The sequence below is a fragment of the Vanessa cardui genome, chromosome 13 (genome assembly GCF_905220365.1).
Source record: "Vanessa cardui chromosome 13, ilVanCard2.1, whole genome shotgun sequence".
In the NCBI taxonomy this organism is placed as follows: Eukaryota; Metazoa; Arthropoda; class Insecta; order Lepidoptera; family Nymphalidae; genus Vanessa; species Vanessa cardui.
The window spans coordinates 1,660,588-1,687,305 of record NC_061135.1 but is presented as its reverse complement, the minus strand read 5'-3'; the positions used below and the strand labels follow the sequence as shown (position 1 = coordinate 1,687,305).

Sequence of the window (26,718 nt, the reverse complement as noted above, 5' to 3'; positions counted from 1 at the left end):
ACTTCTAAAATTATCAGTGTTTCTTTATTATATTGTCCATGTATTATGTACAAAAACCTTCCTCTCGAATCACTGTATATCTATTAAAAAAACGCATCCAAATTCGTTATCGTCGCAATATATTTAAATCAATATTATGTATATTCACAGTAACATTGATCACTTTGATAAAATCAGTGATAATCATTGTATGGGCACTAAGAGTAAGGATAAGCTTATAACGCCAAGTTTCCGACTCCGCAATGTCAATAAGTCTTTCTTGGGGCAGGGTATCCGCTTCTATAATAAAATTCCGCAGACATTTTTAACTTTGCCGTTTAGTAAATTCAAATCGCTTGTAAAAAATACATTGGTAGAAAAAGCATATTATTCAATACAAGATTTTATAGATGATAAAAAAGCGTGGAGCTAATATCTGTTGACTTCCACGCAGGATATATTAATTTAAATAATTGTATTTAACTAACATGACTTTGTATTTTTATCTGTTAAAAAAGAGTAACTACTGAGTTTCTTGCTGGTTTTTCTTGGTAGAATCTACTTTCGGAACCGGTGGTAGCTTCACTTGGTTGTAAAATGACGATTCAAAAGTGCTTGTAAAAGCCTACTTGAATAAAGTTTATTTTGATTTGATTTAAAAACTGTATAAAAATTGCATCGATCACCATTTAAAAAATAAAACAAACTATTTTTAATTTTTTCTTCATATCATCTTTTAATACAAGTAGTAGTGTCATGGTCGTTTCGTGAGAAAATCTTTACACCTTAGGGTATTTCCCATAGAATGCTGCATGGGAATGCTGAAATACGTATATTTATTGCTTTATGAAAAGCAATAAATACACGTACTTTTAATCAGTGGAAAGATAATAAGGTACTGATTGATAGATAATTAATATTTCATCCTAATGTCATAAATGAAAACTATTGTTATAGTACGACACAAATTAGATGTAGCATCGGAAAATGCAATGGAATGAAAATAGGTAAAACCGATTACTGCCGATTTCCACAACCAATAGAAATTGCTCCCTATCTCGCCATTCGACGCTATTCGTCGCTATAGATTCTCACGTCAGAGAAAGCAAGTGCATGTAAATCGACGCGTCAAATTGACGAATATATTAGCTCATATGATATTACAAGTTATTACGTTTGTGCAAAGATCATATTCGCATGAGAAATAAATATTGATAATTTGGGATAGCGTACTCAATTCGGATGTGATCGGTTTTACGAATTTTGCCGATGCTACATCTAAGTTGTGTCGTACTGCACTTCTTTATGTTACGCTTAAAAATGGGCAAACCAATTAGAATTATATTTCGAACGTAACTTATATTCTGAAATAACTGGCCCTTACCAACATAGTCACTGTCCACCTCGCAAGAGGGCGACACCCCTGGTAAGTATGTTAATAACTTTAAGTAGTCTTTGTAAATAAAAAGTTTTGCCAATTTAAAGGATATCATAAAAGCAAATCATAAAATGAAGAAGTAGAGTTATTTTTGGATTTAATTTCTATGCCGGGTTTTTTTCTTTCCAATTATATGCTAGTAATACATGATAACGAAACGTAATTTTGAACTTTTGACAGTGACGGCCTAAACGTCAAAACGTCAATAGACAACAATCAACTTTCGATTTCGAAGTGGCGGATTAAAATAATGCTATTAAGTTTTTTAACGATTAATTGTAAACATTGAGTTTTTGAAAATTAAAAATGACAAGCACCTCTTCTTACAACAATGACAAAGTTGTCCAAGGCGAAGTGGAATATCCCGCTAGCGATCCGGCCTCAGGAGCTTTCTTTCAACCAGATTATAAAAAGTAAGTCATCATATTAACTCAAGTGAAATAATAAGAACAATATGTGTTATGTTATAATTATCTTTACCTTCCACCGCGAATGATTTTAGTTATTTACGATATTCAATATTCTGTTATCAATTTTACTATTAAGTGAAATCAAGACTTTCTTTTTTGAGTATTAATATAATTTTCGGGTTGAATTTAGCATTCATGTTCTTTGGGAAACAATGTGATCTATATGCTACAAGTTTGTATCTGAAATATACCCTAATTTTTTAAATAAATTTGTATTTTATCACTTTAGAAATGAAGACCTAAAACTTATGTTGGATGGATCTAAAGACTCTTTAAAACTGGAGGCTATGAAGAGGATCATTGGAATGATTGCTAAGGGACGAGATGCATCCGATCTGTAAGTATTACACTATTCATTTCGATTTCTACTTTATTTACTTTAAAGTAGTATCTAATTTATTTAGTAATAATTAAGAAAATAGAGAGGTAGAAAAATCAGTAACATTACAGTAATAATAATAATACAGTAAAATACAGCGATTTAATAGTTACTGAGGTATATATGTTACTTACCTTCGCATATATTTGTCTCACAAACTATGAAATTTACGTAAAAATCATCATTGAAAAAGTTAGTAGTAATATGCAAAAAAATTATGTTAGTTGTGTTGGTTGTAAGGATTTCACTGCATGGTCCATTCATTGACTGTATTACATAAATTGGTTCATAACTTTTACTTTTTATAAGCAAAAATAATATTTAATCTGCCAGTTGATTAATTTCACTGCCTCGATAGTTAAATTAAAAAAATATTTTTCAGATTCCCTGCAGTTGTTAAGAATGTAGTTTCAAAGAATATCGAAGTTAAGAAACTGGTGTATGTGTATCTCGTGCGTTATGCTGAAGAGCAGCAAGATCTTGCTTTATTATCAATCAGCACATTTCAACGGGCACTGAAGGTATGCCGTTATTCTTTTCATATATCATTAATTAATTGTAACATTCTTTAGAACTAATCATTTGGAAATTATTTATTATAACACCATTGATTTTAATATGGCAGCTGATACAAATAAATTAAGTTATAGGATTTGGCAATTGGTAATGAGAAAAACCTAAGCATCTAATAGTTTTACTTAAAAAAGATAAAATAATAAAAATTATGAGTGACCAATTTGAAATAAGAATGCCAAGCTAGTTAAATAAGCAAACATGACTGTGATGTAAACAGAAATGATGATAATATTTTATCAGTGAAATTAAAAACAAACCACTCAAAACATAAACTTATTTAGTTCTATGAAATAAAACTGTAATAAAACCAACCAAACCATATCAAATTTATTCCTTCTTTTAGTCTGTCTGTACTAGATGATTCATATCTTTTAATGCTGATACTACCTATTGACTTTCTAGTTGATTGCACACGTTGGGAATGAATACTGTATATTGTAAATTGACATTATTAAAAAAAAAAGGTCCCGCTGAGTTTCTTTCGCCGGTTCTTCTCAGGTCTGAGGTATTATATTCCGCACCGGTGGTAGATTTTCGACAATCAATAAGAAAGTGTAAACTCTTCTATTTTGAATAAAGGTTTTTGACTTTGAATTTGACTTACCATATTTAACAATAAGAATATACAATCACTACATATTATAAAACAAGGAAGACTTGACTGCATCCGTCTGTCTATATGTATATGTCTATATGTATATGTTTGCGATAATCTCTTAAATTACTGAACGGATTTTCGTGCAGTTTTCACTAATATACAGGTTTAGGTTAACATGTCGGAAAAAAAAGCAAAAAATAGGAATAAAAGCTTAAACTATACAAAAACCTTATGTCAATCCGTGATTAATTTTATAATTATAATATTTATTCTATTTCAGGACCCAAATCAATTAATTAGAGCGAGCGCCCTCCGAGTTTTGTCGTCGATCCGAGTACCAATGATTGTTCCCATTGTAATGCTGGCAATACGAGACTCGGCCAGTGACATGAGCCCATATGTGAGGAAGACCGCTGCTCACGCCATTCCTAAGCTGTACAGGTAACTTTGATGGAAAAAAACTCTTGTCAATAAAATACTGGGTCTACAAACCATAATAAAATAAATATTAAATTTTGTAACAGTTACAGAAACCATAACCTAGGATGTTACTTGGGTCAGATGCACCTACTCTTCCTTATTACAATATTGTCTGTGCACAAATAATTCTTAGAATAGGCTATTTGACTGGTTTTTAAAATCCATTTTATATTATTTAGTAGAAGTTAAGGAACCCAGTAAAAGTTGATTTTTTTATTTCTAGTACATATTAGGTTGGGGAAAAAGTCTTTTCGCATATAGTAATTAGTATGTATGAACTTGTAATAAAATCTCTTTGGCTATACCATTTGTATCTGGCTGGTTTTGGTATCATTAAAAAGTTTTCATTTTAAAGAAGGCACTTGCAAATTCAAATTAGGAATTTGTGTGATTTTCATTTGTTTTTGTTGTTGTTAAAATGAGTGAATCTAAAGAAGAAATTCGATACATTTTAAAATTTTACTATAAAAAAGGTAAAAATGCAACTCAAGCCACGAAAAAAATTTGTGATGTTTATGGACCTAATGCTGTATCTGTGAGAGTAGCGCAAGTTTGGTTTAAGCGTTTTCAAGCCGGAAATTTTGATATCAAAGATGCATCTCGCTCTGGTCGCCCTGTTACGGACAAAATTGATGCCATTTTTGAAAAAGTGGAGCAAGATCGGCATATTAGTAGTTACGATGTAGCTGAAGAACTGGCAATTGACCACAAAACGGTTTTGACTCATTTGAATAAAGCTGGGTACACAAAAAAGCTCGATTTATGGTTGCCTCATGAACTCACTGAAAGAAACCTAATGAACCGTGTACTCATTTGTGATTGTTTATTACGACGTAATGAAACCGAACCATTTTTGAAGAAGCTGATAACTGGTGATGAAAAGTGGATCACATACGACAAGAACGTGCGAAAAAGATCGTGGTCAAAGGCCGGTCAAGCTTCACAGACTGTGGCAAAACCCGGATTAACTCGCAACAAGGTAATGCTGTGTGTATGGTGGGATTGGAAGGGCATCATTCATTATGAGCTGTTACCGCCCGGCAGGATCCATCGATTGAGAACTGTATTGCGAACAATTGATGAGATTGAAGCAAGAAATTGAGAGAAAGCGGCCAGAATTGATCAACAGAAGGGGTGTGGTTTTTCACCATGACAACGCTAGACCTCACACATCTTTAGCCACTCAACAAAAATTACGAGAGTTTGGCTGGGAGGTATTAATGCATCCGCCGTATAGTCCTGACCTTGCACCTTCAGATTTTATCTGATTCGGTCTCTGCAGAATTCCTTAGGCAGTGTCAGGTTAACATCACGAGAGAACTGCCAAAACCACTTGTCGCATTTTTTCGATCAGAAGCCCCAAAATTCTTACAGCAATGGGATCATGTCACTACCAACAAGATGGCAAAAAGTTATGGAACAAAATGGCACCTACATACTTTAGTCAAATGTAAATAAACTATAAAAAAAACTTTTTGAATTATCATATAAAATACGAAGAAACTTTTTCCCCAACCTATTATTCATTTTATTATTTGCCGAAAAATGTCATATTAAAAATTCCATATTTAAATAACCCGCGAAAACGCTACATGGACAATATGGCACTGCAATGGGGTCGGTGACGTCACTTTGCTGTAATTTAATCTGTACATCCAGATTATATAGCTCGAAAAATGTACTACTCGTCATAAAACTAGCAGAAGTCGTATTTGTATCACATTTTTCGTAAATTATTTTTTTCTTGGCCTATTCTTACCTTAATATTTCAATTGGACTTGTCTTAACTTAGAGCTTCTGCTTGTTAACTGTCAGTCGGTCGCTCGGTCTGTCCCCCAGAGTATCGCTTAAAATCTTTTTTGGGGGGAGGTATGATCGCTAGTATAACATAACAACTACAGCCTGTAAATTCCCACTGCTGGGCTAAAGGCCTCATTTCCCTTTGAGGAGAAGGTTTTTGGAACATATTCCACCACGCTGTTCCAATGCGGGTTGGTGGAATGCACATGTGGCAGAATTTCTATAAAATTTGTCACATGCAGGGTTACTCACGATGTTTTCCTTCACCGCTTAGCACGAGATGAATTATAAAGACAAATTAAGCACATGAAACAGCGATGTTTGCCTGGGTTTGAACCCGCTATCATTGGTTAATATGCAAGCGTTCTAACTACTGGGCCATCTCGACTGATTCCAATTAATGAATATTTATTTAAACAGTGTTTTGTTAGTAAATTATTCTTGTTTTTTTAGTCTAGATCCAGATCAGAAAGAAGAACTCGTTGCGATTATTGACAAACTTTTGTCTGATAAAGCGCCTTTAGTGGTTGGGTCAGCAGCCATGGCCTTCACAGAAGTTTGCGGAGATCGCATGAGCTTGATTCATAGAAGTTACAGGTATGTTGCCAAATTTAAACAAATTGTTAAGGAACGCTTGTGTGCAAAAGGTTACTATACAATTAGCGAGTTTATGTTTGATAGCACACCTTGGGAATGAAACGATCGCCTCCTGGCTATTTCTAATCATATACTACTATGTTATCTTATTAATTTGACAAAAAAAAGACCCGCTTAGTTTCTTTCGCCGGTTCTTCTCAGGTCAGGGTGTTAATTTTTCCGAACCGGTGGTAGTGTTTATTTGACAATCAATAAGTAAGTGTGATGCTTCTATATTGAATAAAGGAATTTGAGTTTGAGTATGATTTCAGTTTTGAACTTAACTATGGTACAAACGGCAATTTCGTCTAAAATGATAAACAGTGTAACGATTTTTTTTTATCTGTGTAGGAAACTTTGCTCCTTGCTAGCCGACGTGGATGAATGGGGTCAGCTGACACTGCTGAATGTACTGACTGTCTACGCGAAGACTTGCTTCCCGAATCCGAATAATGATGTTAGTACTCGATAGCAACTACATAATTATTGCGTAATTTAGCCAAAAGAATTTATCTTTGTAGTAAGTAAGAATTAAATTTAAGATGCAACAACTGCACGATCGTCTTAAACGAAATATTACGATATGTTTTTCACGTAATGCAAGATTTGCATGATAAGTAGTATCGCCAATTTTGGTCAACAAAGAAAATCATGACCTCTATTCCGTATTATATTTTTGGAGATTACACTGTTGGGCTCGTTTTTGCCCAAGAAAGTCGTATAGTGTTGCCACAGACTTGACAATAACAACAACAGCCTGTATATTTCCCACTACCGGGCTAAGGCCTTCTCTTCCTTTTGAGGAGAAAGTGTGGAACATATTCCACCACACTGCTCCACGGGTTGGTAGAATACACATTTGGCAGAATTTCGATGAAATTTGACACACGCTGGTTTTTTCACGATGTTTTCCTTCACCGCTGAGAATACAAATTAAGTACATGAATATTCAGCGGTGCTTATCTGAGTTTGAATCCGCAATCATCGGTTGTATCTTGCACCACAACCACTGGGCCATGTATTGGCACACACGCGTTCCAATCACTGGGTCATCTCTTGGCAAATCCGATAACAACAACCGCGCCTCCGGTCGCAGAACTACTCGAGCGAGAGCGACAAGCCGTTCTACGAGTCGGACAGCGAGGGCAGCGCGGGGGCGGGGGGCCCGGGGGGTGCGGGGGGCGGGGGCGTGGACGCAGACCTGCGTCTGCTGCTGCGCGCCGCCAAGCCGCTACTGCAAAGCCGCAACGCCGGCGTCGTCATGGCCGTCGCGCAACTCTTCTACCACTGCGGGCCCGGTACGTACGCGCCCTACCACTGCGGGCCCGGTACGTATAGTATAACACAAATTAGATGTAGCATCGGAAAATGCAATGGAATGAAAATAAAATCGATCACTGCCGATTTACACGACCGATAGAAATAGCTCCATATCGCGCCATTCGACGCTATTCGTCGCTATAGATTCACGCGTCAGAGAAAGCAAGTGCTTGTAAATCGACGCGTCAATTTGACGAATATATCAGGTCATATGATATTACAAGTTATTACGTTTGTGCAAAGATCATATTTGCATGAGAAATAAATATTGATAATTTGGGATAGCGTACTCAATTCGGATGTGATCGGTTTTACGAATTTTGCCGATGCTACATCTAAGTTGTGTCGTACTATACGCGCCTGCGCTCTCGACGTTCAATCTGCACTTTCATGTTCATTACCGCGCGCTCTCTCTCTCTCTTTCGTTCTATCTCGCTCTCTTGGTTTAGTCTGAGAATGCATTTGGTTTGCGTGATCACTTAGTATATAGCCTTAACATAGTATTATTATATATTAATAATATTAAATTATTTTTAAAGTAAAATTTTATATATTTATATTGTATAAGTGAAATCTCAAAAATATTTTTTGTTTTGCGATTATTTATTTATTTCGTAAACAATTATAATTATAATTAATAGTAAAAAACAAATATAAGAAAAACTTAAATCGATCAAGTTTACACTTAAGATTATGTTTCTAGATAAATTTTACATATCATACTCACAAAACTTACACATACATATACACACACTCATACATCTTCATAATCTTTTTCGAATTTTCATAAATATAAAATTGATATAATTGAGTAAATAATCTCAACCGTAACCAATTTCCAAACAAAAATTTCTTCACGAAACGATCCAATTAAAACAATAGTTCTCGTCGCTTAGAATTAATTATTTTCGAAAATATGTATTAAGTAGTAAAACACAATGTAAAATCCATTATTTATTATATATTATTGTATACAGTTCAGGAATTGCAGCCGGTAGCGAAGGCAATGGTTCGTTTGTTGCGAGCTCCCATCGAAGTTCAGAGTGTGGTACTGAACTCCATAGCCTCGCTCACGGTCACCAGACGGGTAAGATTTAAACACTCATTTACAAACGACGCATAACTAATTATAGATAATATATCATTAACAAAACAAAATTACTTTTATTTATAAATTTATTGCAAGGATATAAAATAATAATCATTAACAACAAAATAGTTCAATCAATTTCTGGTTTTCTAATAATATTACAAAACAGTAAAACAATGATACGTTTGACCGTATTTCGCGCCATCTCCCGCCAAAAAAGAGAAAGAATTTTAAAAGCCATTTGTCAGCTTGACGCGTGGCGTTCGGAAAGTCACACTAATTCTCCTTATAATATAATATTGTTGTTGAACATGTTTTGCAGACCATAACGAAATCGACATTTTCAATATTTGTGTAAAATAAAAAATATATTCATAATAAAAAATAACAGAAAATATTGCTTATATTCTAATTGATGAAAACCCAACCAAAAGATTTATTTATTAGAGGCAATTTTGACCTTAATGACCTGTAATATTAGACATATTACATGTCTCAAGATTGTTTATATATTTTTAAAGTCAAATTCGTTTAGAATAATAAATAGGAATGAATGATTTATATATGAGCGTTCTTAGAGTAGAATGGAATCGTGTTAAAATAAACCGAAAATTACAATTCTTGAGCTAAGAAGCGTTAGCAGAAAAGTTGTAAACAATATATGTAAATATCCAACTATGGTAAAGTCGAATGACCTTAGTAGACTACTACTTTTTATGGTATAGGTTGGCGGACGAGCACATGGGCCACCTAATGGAAAGTGGTCACCATCTCCCATAGACAATAACGCTGTAAGAAATATTAACTATTCTTTACATCGTCAATGCGCCACCAACCTTGGGTACTAAGATGTTATATCCTTTGTGCCTGTAGTTACACTGGCTCACTCACCCTTCAAATCAAAACATAACAATATTGAGTACTGTTATTTGGCGATAGAATAACTGATGAGTGGGTGGTACCTACCCAGACGGGCTAGCACAAAGCACTACCACCAAGTTAAACATAGTTATCACCAAATCTTTGTTACTCTATGTCTACAACAGTCAATCTTCGAACCGTTCCTGAAATCGTTCTTCGTCCGGAACTCCGACCCGACCCACATCAAACTCCTGAAGTTGGAGATCCTCACCAACCTGTCGACGGAAACCAGCGCGCCGGTCGTGCTGCGCGAATACCAGACCTATGTCACCTCAAACGACAAGGCTTTCGTGGCGGCCACCATCCAGGCCATAGGCCGGCTGGCCGTGGCCATACACACCGAGACCGAGACGTGCCTCAACGGTCTACTGCATCTCCTGTCCAGCAAAGATGGTGACCCTTCATAACTTGAACTGTAGGCGAATTTTACGACCTCCATGGTCGAGTGGTGTGTACACCGGTTTTCATGGGTACGCCACTCCGAGGTCCCGGGTTCGATTCCCGGCCGAGTCGATGTAGATTACAATTAGTTTTCTACGTTGTCTTGGGTCTGGTTGTTTGTGGTACCGTCGTTACTTCTGATTTCCATAACACAAGTGCTTCAGCTACTTATATTGGGATCAGAGTAATGTATGTGATGTTGTCTCATATTTATTTATTTATTTATTTATTTATTCCGTCACCACTATGGAGCGTCATCGGGGCTTATGGTTGCAGAGTGGGCCGTGTGCGAGGCTGTGGTGGTGGTCAAGCGTGTGGTGGGGGGGGGCGCCGCCTCCGCACGCGCAGCCGTCTCGCGCGCCGCCAAGCTGCTGCGCTCCGACAGGTGACCGGGGGGGGGGGGGGGGGGGCGTTACAGGGCTCAAGCCTCAATGTTTCAATGTACAGGGTTATTGGTAACTCGACGTATATCCGTTAGGAGGTGAAAGGGGTGACTATTTGCAATAATTTTAACCCCCATACGCATAATCCAAAAGTGACCCATTTTTGAGTTATCATGTCTTTTAGCTTTTTTCAAAATTTGTCAAAAATGCAACTTCAAAAATTTATTTTAAAAAAAGTATCAATTAAAATCTATTTTTTTTCTTTTGTTTTATAAAACGTTTAAACACTGGATATTCGTCAATATTTAAACAATAATTGTCGGTCCAAATTTAAAAATGCCAGATGGAAAATGATTTTTTTTTTCAATAATTTTTAGATCTTTTTTCCTCAAAAATGCCTTAAAAACTAAAAAAATCAGTATGAAACTTGGTCTGCAGATTATTTTAAAAAAATAACCGTACTTAGCTTTTTAAAAATGTATAAAAAAAAAGGAAATTATTGAAAATCAATAGAATTAAAATGATCAGAGAGGACGCTGGTGGAAATTCGTAGTTTCACCCCTATCACCTCTTAACGGATATACGTCGAGTTACCAATAACCCTGTATATATTGATCATATCATGTGAATTGTGATGTTTAATTTATGTCCTCCTCCAGATTAGCTGGTAACGCCCGCGCAGCTGCCGTGTGGCTCGTAGCAGAGCACGGGGCGAAGCACCCTCGGGCCGCCGCCATACTGGCGCACATGGCGTCCAACTTCGCTGACCAGGTAAGACATTATTAATGAACATGTAATATTCTTTTATAATGACATATTATATAGAGTCGATCTTAATAAAAACACACGACTGCGGTGACACACAGCGAATTAATTATTTATTGGAGGGAACTTCAAACATGACATTTACAATTTTACATGAAATGCCAAGAGGTGGCGCTAGTATGCACTTATTTTCTATTTTGATACAATATCAATTCAACAGTCGTACAATATCATTCACAGAACGCGATCTTAACCGATGATTGCGGGTTCAAATCCAGGCAGGCACCGCTGATTCGTGTGCTTAATTCGTCTTTATAATAATTCATCTCGTGCTCAGCGGTGAAGGAAAACATCGTGAGGTTGCATGTGACAAATTTCATAGAAATTCTGCCACATTTGTATTCCACCAACCCGCATTGGAACAGCGAAGTGGAATATGTTCCAAACCTCCTCAAAGGGAGAGGAAGCCTTTAGCCCAGCAGTGGGAATTTACAGGCTGTTGTTAAACTTGAATCAATCGTCACTCTGCATGCTTCATACGATCGCAGGACGAGCTAGTGAAGCTACAGCTGCTGTCTCTGGCGGTGAAGCTGTCTCTGACGCAGCCGGACACGCTACCCATGTGCAAGTACGTGCTGTCGCTTGCGCGCTACGACGCCAGCTACGACGTGCGCGACCGCGCTCGCATGCTACGCCGGTTCGTAGAGCCCGAGCACGCCGGCATACTCGCCCAGTACGCCAAGCACATATTCTGCCCCGACAAGCCAAAGCCCACTGTGCATTGTAACTACAAAGGTGACGTATAAGTACCATAGATGTAGAGAGTACAGTAGTTAGTGACGTGGTTGCTCAAGTTTTGAAGGATTTTAATCCCGAATTCCGGGCCTCAATTTTGGCAAATAAATAATTATCGGGTTTGGCAGTCAAGAAGTAGCCCAAGTTTGAACGTTTGTAGAGCGACTACTTTGACACCTTGGAAAATGAGTTAAGTCCTTCAAAAAGTATAAAAAAAAGAATAAAGAAAAAACTCAGGTACAAAGATACCATTCATCATATAATATGTAATTCAGTTGTTCTTATTCAGTTACATTTTAAAACCCCTCTTGTTTCTATTTTATTAAATAGTAGAAGTAAACGTGAACTCATAACCTTCAGCGATAGTGCAACGATTAAAGTTTACGGTATTTTCATCTCTTCTAGAACGAGACCAGTACACGGTGGGATCTCTCTCCCAGTACATCGGATCGGCCGCTAACGGGTACCGGCCCCTGCCTTCAGCTCCTAGGGAGACGATCGCAGCAGAGCTTCGTGAAATTGCCATGCCGATTACTACACCTGTAGTTGAAGAGGGGCAGGTGAGAATTATTTCCTATGGCTATGGGATACTAAGGTTATCTGCCTTCAATCAATTAGTGTCAATTAACGTGTGATGGTAGTCTCTGCCAGCAATGGGTCTTTAATATTTGACAATCTCCGTGGTCGAGTAGTATGTACACTGGTTTTCATGGGTACGCCACTCCGAGACGCCGGGTTCGATTCGGCGTCGATGAAGAAAAAGTGTATTAGTTTTCTATGTTGTCTTGGGATCAGAGTAATGTATGTGATGTTGTCCAATATTTATTTATTTTCGCTTAAAAAGTTACAATCCCTTCACGATGCATCCAATTTAATTGCAAGAAATTAAGCGATCGATATGGTTTTTGCATAAATACAGCTTATTTTCCGAAGATTGATTTATTACCCCCCCCCCCCCCCGCTACCCTCCAAACAGACACGAAAACAAAGTACTCATGATATATGATTTATATTATAATAATAATTTATGCTATTTTCACTTTGAAGTAACAGCCTGTAAATATTATATTTGACTCGTCGTTTCGTGCCTTGACTGGAGTAGACGTGCCATTCATTTTACTCATAAAATATTAAACCAAGAGCAGTTCAATTTTAAAAAGTGTAATCTTATGAATAAAGTTCAATTAGCAAAAACACCAGTGATCGTAATTAGTTCGTTTTAGCTACACGAACAAACTTTAAAAACTATACATCGGGAGTGACGTATTTCGCTACGGCCACGGAGGGGCTCTCTTCACCACCTCGGGGGACACGAACAGACTGTTATTTTTTGACCCTCTCGCACATCGACTCGATCACTCCGGCGCGTCGTGTGTAATATAATTACAACCTAACCTACAATGAGCTTACTATCACCAACAAGCGCAGCAAAAAGCAGTGGATCACAACCAGACCTGTCAAAGCTAAGTAACATGGAGATGGATTCCACAATAACTTACCGAAAAAGAAAAAACCCTTATGAACACGACTGTAAGTGTAGTAATGAATTAAAAGAATTGCGTTCCGAGTTAAGCCGTATGACTTTATTGCTGGAAAAATATACTGAAGCCAATCAAAAAACTATGACGAAAATGCAAGAGGATATTATTGAAGTTAAATCCCAAATGGCCGAAATTAAAACAACTTCTGAACAATCAACGAAGTTAATTCGAGATAATATTACAGAAATTAAGGAACAAATATGTGGAATTAATTCTACATCGTTAAATATCACTAAATAACGTTAAAACACAAATAGCTGCACTTGAGACAAAGATTATTGCGAGTGAAAGCAAAATTGAAACCATAGAATCAAAAATTAACAAGTATTCACCAATGTCATTCTCTAGGGGGGCGCCAGAAGCGCATTTAAACGAAGAGCTGATACGTGAAATTCAAGAACGTTATTACAGGGAACGTAATATAATCATTGTTGGGCTTCCTGAACAAACCTCAGGTAACGCTGCAGAACGAGCTTCAAAAGATATGGCCAATGTTATTCAGATAACTCGCTCAATAGCTTCCGACATCCCGTCACCAGTAAAGGTATTCCGTATCGGCAAATATAGTAACACAAAAACGAGAAAAGTGAAAGTTTGTTTTGAAAGCAAATTTCCTCCAAAACAGCTCCTACGTAATAAAGGCAAACTACCAGAATCCATCAAAATGTTCTTGGATCAAACGCCAGCCCAACAAAAGTACTTATACGATTTAAAACAAGAATTGGTTCGACGTGTAAATGATGGAGAAGCAGACCTGACAATAAAATATATAAACGGAATACCCAACATCATTAAAATGGACTCAAAAAACTCTCAACAATAAATACACCCATGAACATAATCGCAAGCGATAAAAACACATACCAGCTAATTAACAATTATAGAGACTTACAATGCTCTAAATGTCGCTTAATGTTTCTCTTGTTTGAACGTCCGAAGTATTTGCAAAAAAAGTAAGTTTTACGAACTGCAATGCATGCTCAAATCCTTGCCTACACAAATTCATGTAATCCTACTTACTGAAACATGGATCGGTAGCGACGCACAAGCAGCTGAGTTCCAAATATCCAACTACACCCACTACTACAATTTTAGAACAGATATAAAAGGAGGAGGAGTCTCTGCGTATGTACACAACAACTTGTCACACTCCATATCCGAATCAGAATACCTGAATGGAAATAAATACTTATGGATAAGACTCGAGAATTATGCAGTGGAAATAGGCATTATATATAACCCAGGTCACACAAATTATCAAAATTTTCTAGAAACCTTAAACAGTCAACTTCAAAAAAGAAATAGGGCTATAGTTTTTGGAGATTATAATATAGATTTATTAACGAGCAACAGAAAGACCAAACAATATAAATCACTATTAAATGAAGCTGGTTATACAATTCTAAATAAAATTACTAAAAAATACTGTACAAGAGACTCTTCAACAAGAAAATCGATATTAGATCATATCAGCACTAATTTAAGGAATGACAATTTTCACATAGCAATTATGGAATTAGCAATGTCGGATCACAAGCAAATTTGTGTTGAATTAAAAAAAGTCTAGACGACCATCAATACAAAAACACCGATATGAAGCTATAGACTATGATATACTGTACACTATGAGTAAAGAAGTTTCAAAAACGAACAATGATTATGACTACCTACTACTTGAAAACACTATTAAACAGTACATCAGTAAAAGCAAAATTATGAAGACCAAAATATTAAATCCGCCACAAAAGGATTGGATCTGCAAAAATATAATTGATGGCATAAATCAAAGAAATCTAATATGGAGCGAACTCAAGAAAAACCCGCATGACGAAACCTTAGAAAAACTTTTTGAAAAAAAGCGAACAGACTTAACAAATTTAATTAGAAACACTAAAGATGCATATTACTATAAGAAATTTACACAATTAACCAAAAAACCTAAAAAGATGTGGGAATTAGTTAATAATTTGGCTTGTAATAAAATTAAAGAAAACTGTGTGCCTTCAAAACTCATAATACAATCTAAACATATAACTGATACCAAAGAAATTTGTGAAGAATTTAATAAATATTTTGCAACGATAGGACCCCTCTTGGCAAACGAAATATCAAAATGTTACCACGATAACAATGAACATGTGTTACCTCAGGTCATTACCGACTCAAAATTAATAACTTTACAGCCATGTAGTGCCACTGAAATACTAAAAATTATTAATCATCTTGACTCAAATTCTAGTGCAGGCTTAGACGGAATAACAACTAAAGCAATTAAATGCATAAAAGATATCATAGGCGTTAGACTTGCGCACTGTTTCAATAAATTGTTAAAACAAGGACATTTTCCAGACTCGCTAAAAATTGCTAGAATTACACCTATTTATAAGTCGGGGGCTAAGACGGAGCCTGGTAATTATAGACCAATATCTGTTTTACCGGTTATCTCCAAAATATTTGAAAAAATTCTGTTTAATCGCTTAGAACAATATCTAAAAAGTGTTGGTTTTATTTCTGAACGTCAGTATGGTTTCAGACCTTGCAACACAAGCAAGCAAGCAAGCAACACCTTGTCGGCAACAATTGACCTTGTAACTAAAATCAAAACGAATATTGATAAAAAAAATATAGCTCTGGGCATATTCGTAGATTTGAAAAAAGCTTTTGATACCGTTAGCCACGACCTGCTTATAAAAAAGTTAAAATGTATTGGTGTCGATGGAACTGCTCTCGAAATGTTCAAATCTTACCTCACAAATAGATTTCAAGTTGTTAATATTAACAGTACTTATAGCTCGAAACGCCCAATCACATGTGGAGTGCCACAGGGCTCAATACTAGGACCCTTGCTTTTTTTTGACGTATATAAATAATATTGAAGATATAGGCCTACATGGCCATATATCTTTATACGCAGACGACACATGTCAGTGTTATTTTGGCTCATCTATACAACAAATAATGTCAAATGCTCAAGACGACTTAAATAAATTATCTACCTGGTTCCAATATAATCTGCTAACGATAAATACACAAAAGACATGTTACGTAATTTTCAAATCAAAAAATAAAATTATTCCTCCTCATGATCCATTAAAAATTAATAACATTATTATCCAGGAAAAAACTTGCGAAACATACTTAGGTCTAAGAATGGATAATTGTTTGACGTGGAATGCACAGGTTGAGCACATACGAGCAAAACTGTCATCCCTTACAGGCGCGCTTCGACGAATTGTCCGGTGTATTCCACGATACGCTTTACGATTTACAATTCCTTGGTCAAACCGCACTTACTTTATTTAATTGAAATATGGGGCAGCGCCGCCAAAAAAAAACTAGCTAATCTCCAAATACTACAAAACAAAATTATCAAAATATTATTCCATTACAATTTTTTAACGCCAACCACATCAATATATAAAGAAACTAAATTAATGACCATAAAACAATTATATATATTTAATATATGCATTCTTATCAGAAAAATTTTAAATAGCTCACTCCATACTAGCTTATCATTTACGATGCTAAAGAACACGACTAAACGTACGCTGCGCTCGCGCCGCGCTAGTTTCTTAGTTTTACCCAAGACTAGAACAAAACTGGGCAAAAAAATGTTTACATATGAGGGCGCACAGTATTATAATAAATTGCCGTCTACTTTAAAATCTGTAAACTCATTTAATGTATTCAAAACTAAACTATCGGAATATATTATACAAAACTACCCACTTCAAAATTGAATACATTAAATGAGTAAAACAACTCGTTATTGTAATAATATCTTAAGAACGACATTTAATATTACTTGAATTTGTTATTTCCATGTAAGTGACTTTGTGTCTTTTTTTTGGAAAATAATTCTCTAGATCTCTAAACCTAAATATTCATTTATTCGACTATGGGTTTCTCTTGTCATGAGATTATTTGGAGTTTCCTCTACCTACACTTGTGGAATGTAGTTCTGCCATAATCCAATACCCTCAGATTTGCACGGCGCAGTTGAATAATATGATAAGAGGAGTTTTTTTAATTTTAGAAGAACAAAAGCTTCTACTCGGAGCCAGACAGCGATGGCTCAGGATCCTCTTCATCATCTTCTAGCGAATCTAGCAGTTCTGAGGATTCTTCTGATGAGTAAGTATTAGGTTTAAACCGAATCATTAATCATTATTGTCGTCAGCACAAAATTTTATTAACTTATGTTCATGTTTTTTTAGGGAAAAATCAAACGATGCTGTAAAGAAAGAGAATAAACCTAAGGAAACTAACAATTACAAGTAAGTAATTCCAATTGATAATAATAATTTAATCCTGACTAGGCTTCAGCATTCACTACAATAGGAGAAAAGTTAAACTTGTAATATTCAATTGTAATTAAAAAATATATATTAATACCGACCTCAATTAGTCCATAGTTCCCATGACTTTTTCGACTATTATGCACTATTTTTTTTTTAGTCTTATATGTAAGTATGTTTATTTTTATGTAAATTTATTCATGGTTTTCTGTTTGACCTAAAAGTTGCCTGGCAGAGAATGCCTTCAGGCATTAAGTCCGCCTATAATTGTCATTTATGGTGGTCCATAAAATATTTAAATAAAAAAGAATATTTAGCTTGAAATAAATAAACACATTCGCAGTATTGATAACTTGGTCCACTTAGCGTAGATTAAATCTTTGTAAGTAAAAACATATCTTATTTATAAGACTTAGAGTACCTTTTTTTGCATATTCAACAGGTATTTATCATAGAATCCATTTAGATACACTTTTCGTTCGACAGATCGTCCAATTCGGACTCATCAGACTCCGAGTCAGACAGCGAAACGTCGTCGAATTCGGAGAGTGAGACGGAGAATTCGGAGAGCAGTGAAGACAATAACAAGAAAGAAGATCAAAAGGTAATATAATATTACTATTGAAAGATAAAATTAACTTCACTTATTACTAATACAATTTAATGCCCAAAATATAAAGCAATAACAATTTCTCTTTTTTATTATTAAACAATAAAAAAAAATAAGGCACCAAATGCTGAAATTGCGATGACTTCGCTTTCAGAAATCTAGACACGCGGTAGCGCGTCAGCCAAGTTCTTGTAACAGAATTGGCAAGCAGCACCGTGTATAATGTTACATAGGCTTTGCTCCAAACCTCTTCAGATTTACTTTATCTGGTCTCTAGAAAAAATAAACATGTATTGTTAGGGGTATGTGTGGCTGCTGTGGTTTGCCTTGGAGAATAATATATTGGTATTTATAGAAGTGGTGGACAAAAATTTGATTAGTTAACTGCCCTTATAATCTCTGCCCTTTTACCTACCTATTATTATATGTGTTTATATATGTTATTTTAAAAATATGAATGGATCCAGAAAAATATATGTTTGCATTTCATTAGGAGACACCAAAATCAGATGCAAAGGATAAGAAGAATGAGAAGTCGAACTTGGAACTACTTCTGGAACTGGACGAAGTAGCCAGTTCGTTGCCGACCATGACGCCCACTTGTGGGGGATTCTTATCCCCTCCAACGGTTCCACCTCCTGGAATTGAAGACGGTTAGTATTTATTAAAAAAATCAATGATACTCGAAGTTAGCATCAATTTAAAATGGTAAATATTTTATCAACTCAGCTTATAATTTTAATAATATACATTGATATTCCAAACGTTAATTCTGGTATCGACAGCGCTCAAACACATATTTAAATCTGGATCTAGACTAGAATAAATTTATTAGGTCATCATACCATATAAATAAAAGAAGTGATATGTAGCCAAGCTACTTAAAGCTTTGTTATTCGATCGTTTAATCGAACGGAGGAATCATTGACGACCTCCGTGGTCGAGCGGTGCGTACACCGGTTTTCATGGGTACGCCACTCTGAGGTCCCGGGTTCGATTCCCGGCCGAGTCAATGTAGATTACTATTAGTTTTCTATGTTGTCTTGGGTCTGGGTGTTTGTGGTACCGTCGTTACTTCTGATTGTCCATAACACAAGTGCTTCAGCTACTTACATTGGGATCAGAGTAATGTATGTGATGTTGTCTCATATTTATTATTATTATTATTATCTTGCCTCATTGTTTTCAGTGGACAGCATCACGCCGGTGGGCCCGTCGCTGGTGCCGCCCACGCAGACCGAGGTGATCCCTCGCGTGACGTCACGCGGCCTCAGCGTCGCGCGGCGCTGGACGCGCGCGCCGCACCTCTACTCGCACAAGATGTGCGCCATCGAGCTCACCTTCACCAACCACACGCCCGACGACATCGACAACATCCGCGTCAACAGGAAGGTGAGCCGGCCGCCCCCTCCCCCCGCACCTCTACTCGCACAAGATGTGCGCCATCGAGCTCACCTTCACCAACCACACGCCCGACGACATCGACAACATCCGCGTCAACAGGAAGGTGAGCCGGCCGCCCCCTCCCCCCGCACCTCTACTCGCACAAGATGTGCGCCATCGAGCTCACCTTCACCAACCACACGCCCGACGACATCGACAACATCCGCGTCAACAGGAAGGTGAGCCGGCCGCCCCCTCCCCCCGCACCTCTACTCGCACAAGATGTGCGCCATCGAGCTCACCTTCACCAACCACACGCCCGACGACATCGACAACATCCGCGTCAACAGGAAGGTGAGCCGGCCGCCCCCTCCCCCCGCACCTCTACTCGCACAAGATGTGCGCCATCGAGCTCACCTTCACCAACCACACGCCCGACGACATCGACAACATCCGCGTCAACAGGAAGGTGAGCCGGCCGCCCCCTCCCCCCGCACCTCTACTCGCACAAGATGTGCGCCATCGAGCTCACCTTCACCAACCACACGCCCGACGACATCGACAACATCCGCGTCAACAGGAAGGTGAGCCGGCCGCCCCCTCCCCCCGCACCTCTACTCGCACAAGATGTGCGCCATCGAGCTCACCTTCACCAACCACACGCCCGACGACATCGACAACATCCGCGTCAACAGGAAGGTGAGCCGGCCGCCCCCTCCCCCCGCACCTCTACTCGCACAAGATGTGCGCCATCGAGCTCACCTTCACCAACCACACGCCCGACGACATCGACAACATCCGCGTCAACAGGAAGGTGAGCCGGCCGCCCCCTCCCCCCGCACCTCTACTCGCACAAGATGTGCGCCATCGAGCTCACCTTCACCAACCACACGCCCGACGACATCGACAACATCCGCGTCAACAGGAAGGTGAGCCGGCCGCCCCCTCCCCCCGCACCTCTACTCGCACAAGATGTGCGCCATCGAGCTCACCTTCACCAACCACACGCCCGACGACATCGACAACATCCGCGTCAACAGGAAGGTGAGCCGGCCGCCCCCTCCCCCCGCACCTCTACTCGCACAAGATGTGCGCCATCGAGCTCACCTTCACCAACCACACGCCCGACGACATCGACAACATCCGCGTCAACAGGAAGGTGAGCCGGCCGCCCCCTCCCCCCGCACCTCTACTCGCACAAGATGTGCGCCATCGAGCTCACCTTCACCAACCACACGCCCGACGACATCGACAACATCCGCGTCAACAGGAAGGTGAGCCGGCCGCCCCCTCCCCCCGCACCTCTACTCGCACAAGATGTGCGCCATCGAGCTCACCTTCACCAACCACACGCCCGACGACATCGACAACATCCGCGTCAACAGGAAGGTGAGCCGGCCGCCCCCTCCCCCCGCACCTCTACTCGCACAAGATGTGCGCCATCGAGCTCACCTTCACCAACCACACGCCCGACGACATCGACAACATCCGCGTCAACAGGAAGGTGAGCCGGCCGCCCCCTCCCCCCGCACCTCTACTCGCACAAGATGTGCGCCATCGAGCTCACCTTCACCAACCACACGCCCGACGACATCGACAACATCCGCGTCAACAGGAAGGTGAGCCGGCCGCCCCCTCCCCCCGCACCTCTACTCGCACAAGATGTGCGCCATCGAGCTCACCTTCACCAACCACACGCCCGACGACATCGACAACATCCGCGTCAACAGGAAGGTGAGCCGGCCGCCCCCTCCCCCCGCACCTCTACTCGCACAAGATGTGCGCCATCGAGCTCACCTTCACCAACCACACGCCCGACGACATCGACAACATCCGCGTCAACAGGAAGGTGAGCCGGCCGCCCCCTCCCCCCGCACCTCTACTCGCACAAGATGTGCGCCATCGAGCTCACCTTCACCAACCACACGCCCGACGACATCGACAACATCCGCGTCAACAGGAAGGTGAGCCGGCCGCCCCCTCCCCCCGCACCTCTACTCGCACAAGATGTGCGCCATCGAGCTCACCTTCACCAACCACACGCCCGACGACATCGACAACATCCGCGTCAACAGGAAGGTGAGCCGGCCGCCCCCTCCCCCCGCACCTCTACTCGCACAAGATGTGCGCCATCGAGCTCACCTTCACCAACCACACGCCCGACGACATCGACAACATCCGCGTCAACAGGAAGGTGAGCCGGCCGCCCCCTCCCCCCGCACCTCTACTCGCACAAGATGTGCGCCATCGAGCTCACCTTCACCAACCACACGCCCGACGACATCGACAACATCCGCGTCAACAGGAAGGTGAGCCGGCCGCCCCCTCCCCCCGCACCTCTACTCGCACAAGATGTGCGCCATCGAGCTCACCTTCACCAACCACACGCCCGACGACATCGACAACATCCGCGTCAACAGGAAGGTGAGCCGGCCGCCCCCTCCCCCCGCACCTCTACTCGCACAAGATGTGCGCCATCGAGCTCACCTTCACCAACCACACGCCCGACGACATCGACAACATCCGCGTCAACAGGAAGGTGAGCCGGCCGCCCCCTCCCCCCGCACCTCTACTCGCACAAGATGTGCGCCATCGAGCTCACCTTCACCAACCACACGCCCGACGACATCGACAACATCCGCGTCAACAGGAAGGTGAGCCGGCCGCCCCCTCCCCCCGCACCTCTACTCGCACAAGATGTGCGCCATCGAGCTCACCTTCACCAACCACACGCCCGACGACATCGACAACATCCGCGTCAACAGGAAGGTGAGCCGGCCGCCCCCTCCCCCCGCACCTCTACTCGCACAAGATGTGCGCCATCGAGCTCACCTTCACCAACCACACGCCCGACGACATCGACAACATCCGCGTCAACAGGAAGGTGAGCCGGCCGCCCCCTCCCCCCGCACCTCTACTCGCACAAGATGTGCGCCATCGAGCTCACCTTCACCAACCACACGCCCGACGACATCGACAACATCCGCGTCAACAGGAAGGTGAGCCGGCCGCCCCCTCCCCCCGCACCTCTACTCGCACAAGATGTGCGCCATCGAGCTCACCTTCACCAACCACACGCCCGACGACATCGACAACATCCGCGTCAACAGGAAGGTGAGCCGGCCGCCCCCTCCCCCCGCACCTCTACTCGCACAAGATGTGCGCCATCGAGCTCACCTTCACCAACCACACGCCCGACGACATCGACAACATCCGCGTCAACAGGAAGGTGAGCCGGCCGCCCCCTCCCCCCGCACCTCTACTCGCACAAGATGTGCGCCATCGAGCTCACCTTCACCAACCACACGCCCGACGACATCGACAACATCCGCGTCAACAGGAAGGTGAGCCGGCCGCCCCCTCCCCCCGCACCTCTACTCGCACAAGATGTGCGCCATCGAGCTCACCTTCACCAACCACACGCCCGACGACATCGACAACATCCGCGTCAACAGGAAGGTGAGCCGGCCGCCCCCTCCCCCCGCACCTCTACTCGCACAAGATGTGCGCCATCGAGCTCACCTTCACCAACCACACGCCCGACGACATCGACAACATCCGCGTCAACAGGAAGGTGAGCCGGCCGCCCCCTCCCCCCGCACCTCTACTCGCACAAGATGTGCGCCATCGAGCTCACCTTCACCAACCACACGCCCGACGACATCGACAACATCCGCGTCAACAGGAAGGTGAGCCGGCCGCCCCCTCCCCCCGCACCTCTACTCGCACAAGATGTGCGCCATCGAGCTCACCTTCACCAACCACACGCCCGACGACATCGACAACATCCGCGTCAACAGGAAGGTGAGCCGGCCGCCCCCTCCCCCCGCACCTCTACTCGCACAAGATGTGCGCCATCGAGCTCACCTTCACCAACCACATGCCCGAAGACTTTATTATTATTTGGGTAATATTTATTTCATCTCAACTTCCTTAAGTGTAACATTTTCTTCAGACCCTGACGGGAGCGCGCGCTATCCACGAGTTTGCGGTGATCCCACGCCTGGGTGGCGGCGCCAGCGTCACGGGCACGCTCGGCGTGGACTTTGCGGACACCATACAGCCTATTGAATTCACCGTCTCAAGTTCGTTGGGTAAGCGATCCAGATGCTGAAACCATTTGTATAACCAATTTAGTGCATTTGGACTCATTAAATATTGTGTTTATATCACGTAATATTTCTGTTATCACCTGCGTCTACTACCAAGTCGAGTAATGGGTACACCGCTTTTCACGGGTACGCCACTCCGAGGTCCCGGGTTCGATTCCCGCAGAGTCGATATAGAAAAAATTCATTCATTTTCTATGTTGTCTTTGGTCTGCGTGTTTGTGGTACCGTTGTTTCTGATTTTCCACAACACAAGTGCTTTAGCTAGTTACGTTGGGAGCTGAGTGTTGTATGTAATGTTGTGCAATATTTCATTGTTCCGTTTTTTATCTGATTTTTCTTTAATATATTTTTTTTATTATTACTTAAATTGAACAGGTAGACAATAAGTTTTGTTTTTTTCTTTGTGTGAATGTTGTGTACATCTGTAATTGTCACTCATATCAGGTCCTAATTTTTTTTTGTTTTATATGTTATTTATAAGTGCTGAATATTTGTGATGTTGATGTACCTTTTAAATAAATAAATTAAATAAATATTTATATTTACACATTTATATGATATTTATATATACGATAATAATAATTGTGTGTTTTGTCGTTAGGTGAGGTGAACGCGTCGATCACTCCGCCGGTGGGCGAGCTGATGCGTGCTGTCAGCATGTCGAGTGCGCGCTGGGACCGAGAGCACAGGGGGCTGCGGGGCATGACCGAGGTACACACACACAACTGTGAACACAGACTAACACATGAACACACATATAAGCCACTTGTACACCCACGTATACTACCACCAAATTTTACCTTATTGTTTTTATACGGTTTGAACAGCCATTGTAACTAATGGCACAACATTCTTAAACATAATATTACCGACTCCGCAAAGTCAATAATTCCTTCTTGGGGCACCGTTTCTATAATAAATTTCCGCAGACATTTTTAACTGTGCCGTTTAGTAAATTCAAATCGTTTGTAAAAAATACATTTGTAGAAAATAATATTATTCGATACAAGATTTTATAGATGATAAAAAAGCGTAGAGCAGGATATATTAATTTAAATAATTGTGTTTAACTAACATGATTTTGTATTTTTTAAATGTTAAAAAAGAGTAACTACTGAGTTTCTTGCCGGTTCTTCTCGGTAGAATCTATTTTCCGAACCGGTGGTAGCTTCACTTAATTGTTTAATGACGATTCAAAAGTGCTTGAAAAGCCTACTTGAATTAAGTTTATTTTCATTTGATTTGATTAAATAACATAATATCCTTAGTTCCCTAGGATGTTTGTTAATGTCGAGTACTTAAAAATTATTAAATTCGAAATCTTTATGATAAAATAAAGTAAGACCGATGTTTTCCCTGGTCAGTGTAACAAGCAAGCTGCGAAACTGGAAAACGAGCAAGCCGTCTGCAAGCGAGTGTTCGAAACCGCCAACGTGGCCGCCGTCACGGCTACTGGAAACTTTCTCAGGTAAATATAAGATTTTCGGAGGTATAATAGTAAACAGCTAAACCTGGAATGACTTACTGTAATGAAGTAAAGGTGCCACCTAATTACAAATCATAACAACAATAATAATGGCAAGAATCGTGAGCACGGATGTACAGTAGTGGAGCCAAATTCCCGCACGTATACTTTCGGCAAAATTTTAGTAGCCGAATGACATGAGTCTAATATACGACGAGCATGACTAAAGGGTGAATCGCATGCAGCCTCAGCGTCCCTTCCTCCTTCATTATTCCAAAGAGACTTAAAAATGTGAGCAGTAGTACATTTTCAGGTACCTTCAAGGTCAATGTTGTGGGCAAAACTCATGCCGCTTATTGTATAGTAGGTACTATATATGTATATAGATCAGTATGTTTTAAGTGCATAAGTATATGTGTACACAGACGTTGTCATTACTGGTAGTTCGATAGGTAGAAGAAAACAGGTAGGACATTAAAGGTCGTGCTAGTGCCTCGATAACACAAAAGTAACAGCTAAACCCAATTTACTAAGAGTTTGTTGAGACAAAAAATCTATATTGTAAAGGTAAATATATAAAAATGTTAATATTAATCAATTTTAAATATTTCCAATTTCGCAGGTTCGCCGGTCGTATGATGTCATCGCAAGATTTAGTTTTGTTATCTGTGAAAATAGACGAAGACTCCTCTATGGTCACTGCCAATTGTTCCAATATGGCGATCGCTTCGATGTTAGCCAATCAAATCGCACAGGCCTTTGCTAGAGATTAAATAAAATTTATAATTCATTTTAATTAGCCAATATATTAAGAGGATTTATTGAAGAAATTGTATTTTAAAACTAATATATGTATAAATTGGTCCAGAATAAAGATCTGCATTGTTATTTTTAATGTTTTTAAAATTTACATATTGTTTGTTGTACTTTAAGTAAATATTTTTGTCGTTGGCTAATAATTTACTCAACAATGTGCGATTGGCTTAATTTAATGATAATATATATCCCCACTACTCTTATATTACGTATTTTTTATTCATAAATATATGTGAAGTAGAGGAATTTATAAGCACTCTGTAGTTTTTAAAACGTATCACTGCGCTTAGTTATAAGCTGTACTCGTTATAGGTAAAGTTGTCATTATATGAATATATCATAAACAAAGTTTTTTATTTGGAACCTACACTTATCTTCACAAGAAAATCGTAAATAAAAAAAAATATTAAAATTTTCAT

General features: G+C 40.1%; 1 protein-coding gene across 1 annotated transcript; it reads left to right on the top strand.

Moving 5' to 3' along the window:
* Positions 1-1,607: 1,607 nt before the first annotated feature.
* Positions 1,608-26,641, top strand: LOC124534637 (AP-3 complex subunit beta-2). The gene is made up of 22 exons (XM_047110590.1): positions 1,608-1,830; positions 2,117-2,224; positions 2,649-2,787; positions 3,721-3,881; positions 6,174-6,317; positions 6,708-6,813; positions 7,453-7,654; positions 8,654-8,763; positions 9,813-10,080; positions 10,405-10,513; positions 11,171-11,282; positions 11,825-12,071; positions 12,477-12,631; positions 17,652-17,749; positions 17,833-17,892; positions 18,400-18,517; positions 19,017-19,176; positions 19,713-19,915; positions 23,862-24,000; positions 24,620-24,729; positions 25,383-25,486; positions 26,106-26,641. The coding sequence occupies exons 1-22, from the start codon at positions 1,724-1,726 to the stop codon at positions 26,254-26,256; spliced, it is 3,111 nt and encodes a 1,036-aa protein (XP_046966546.1). The 5' UTR covers positions 1,608-1,723; the 3' UTR covers positions 26,257-26,641.
* Positions 26,642-26,718: the final 77 nt, after the last annotated feature.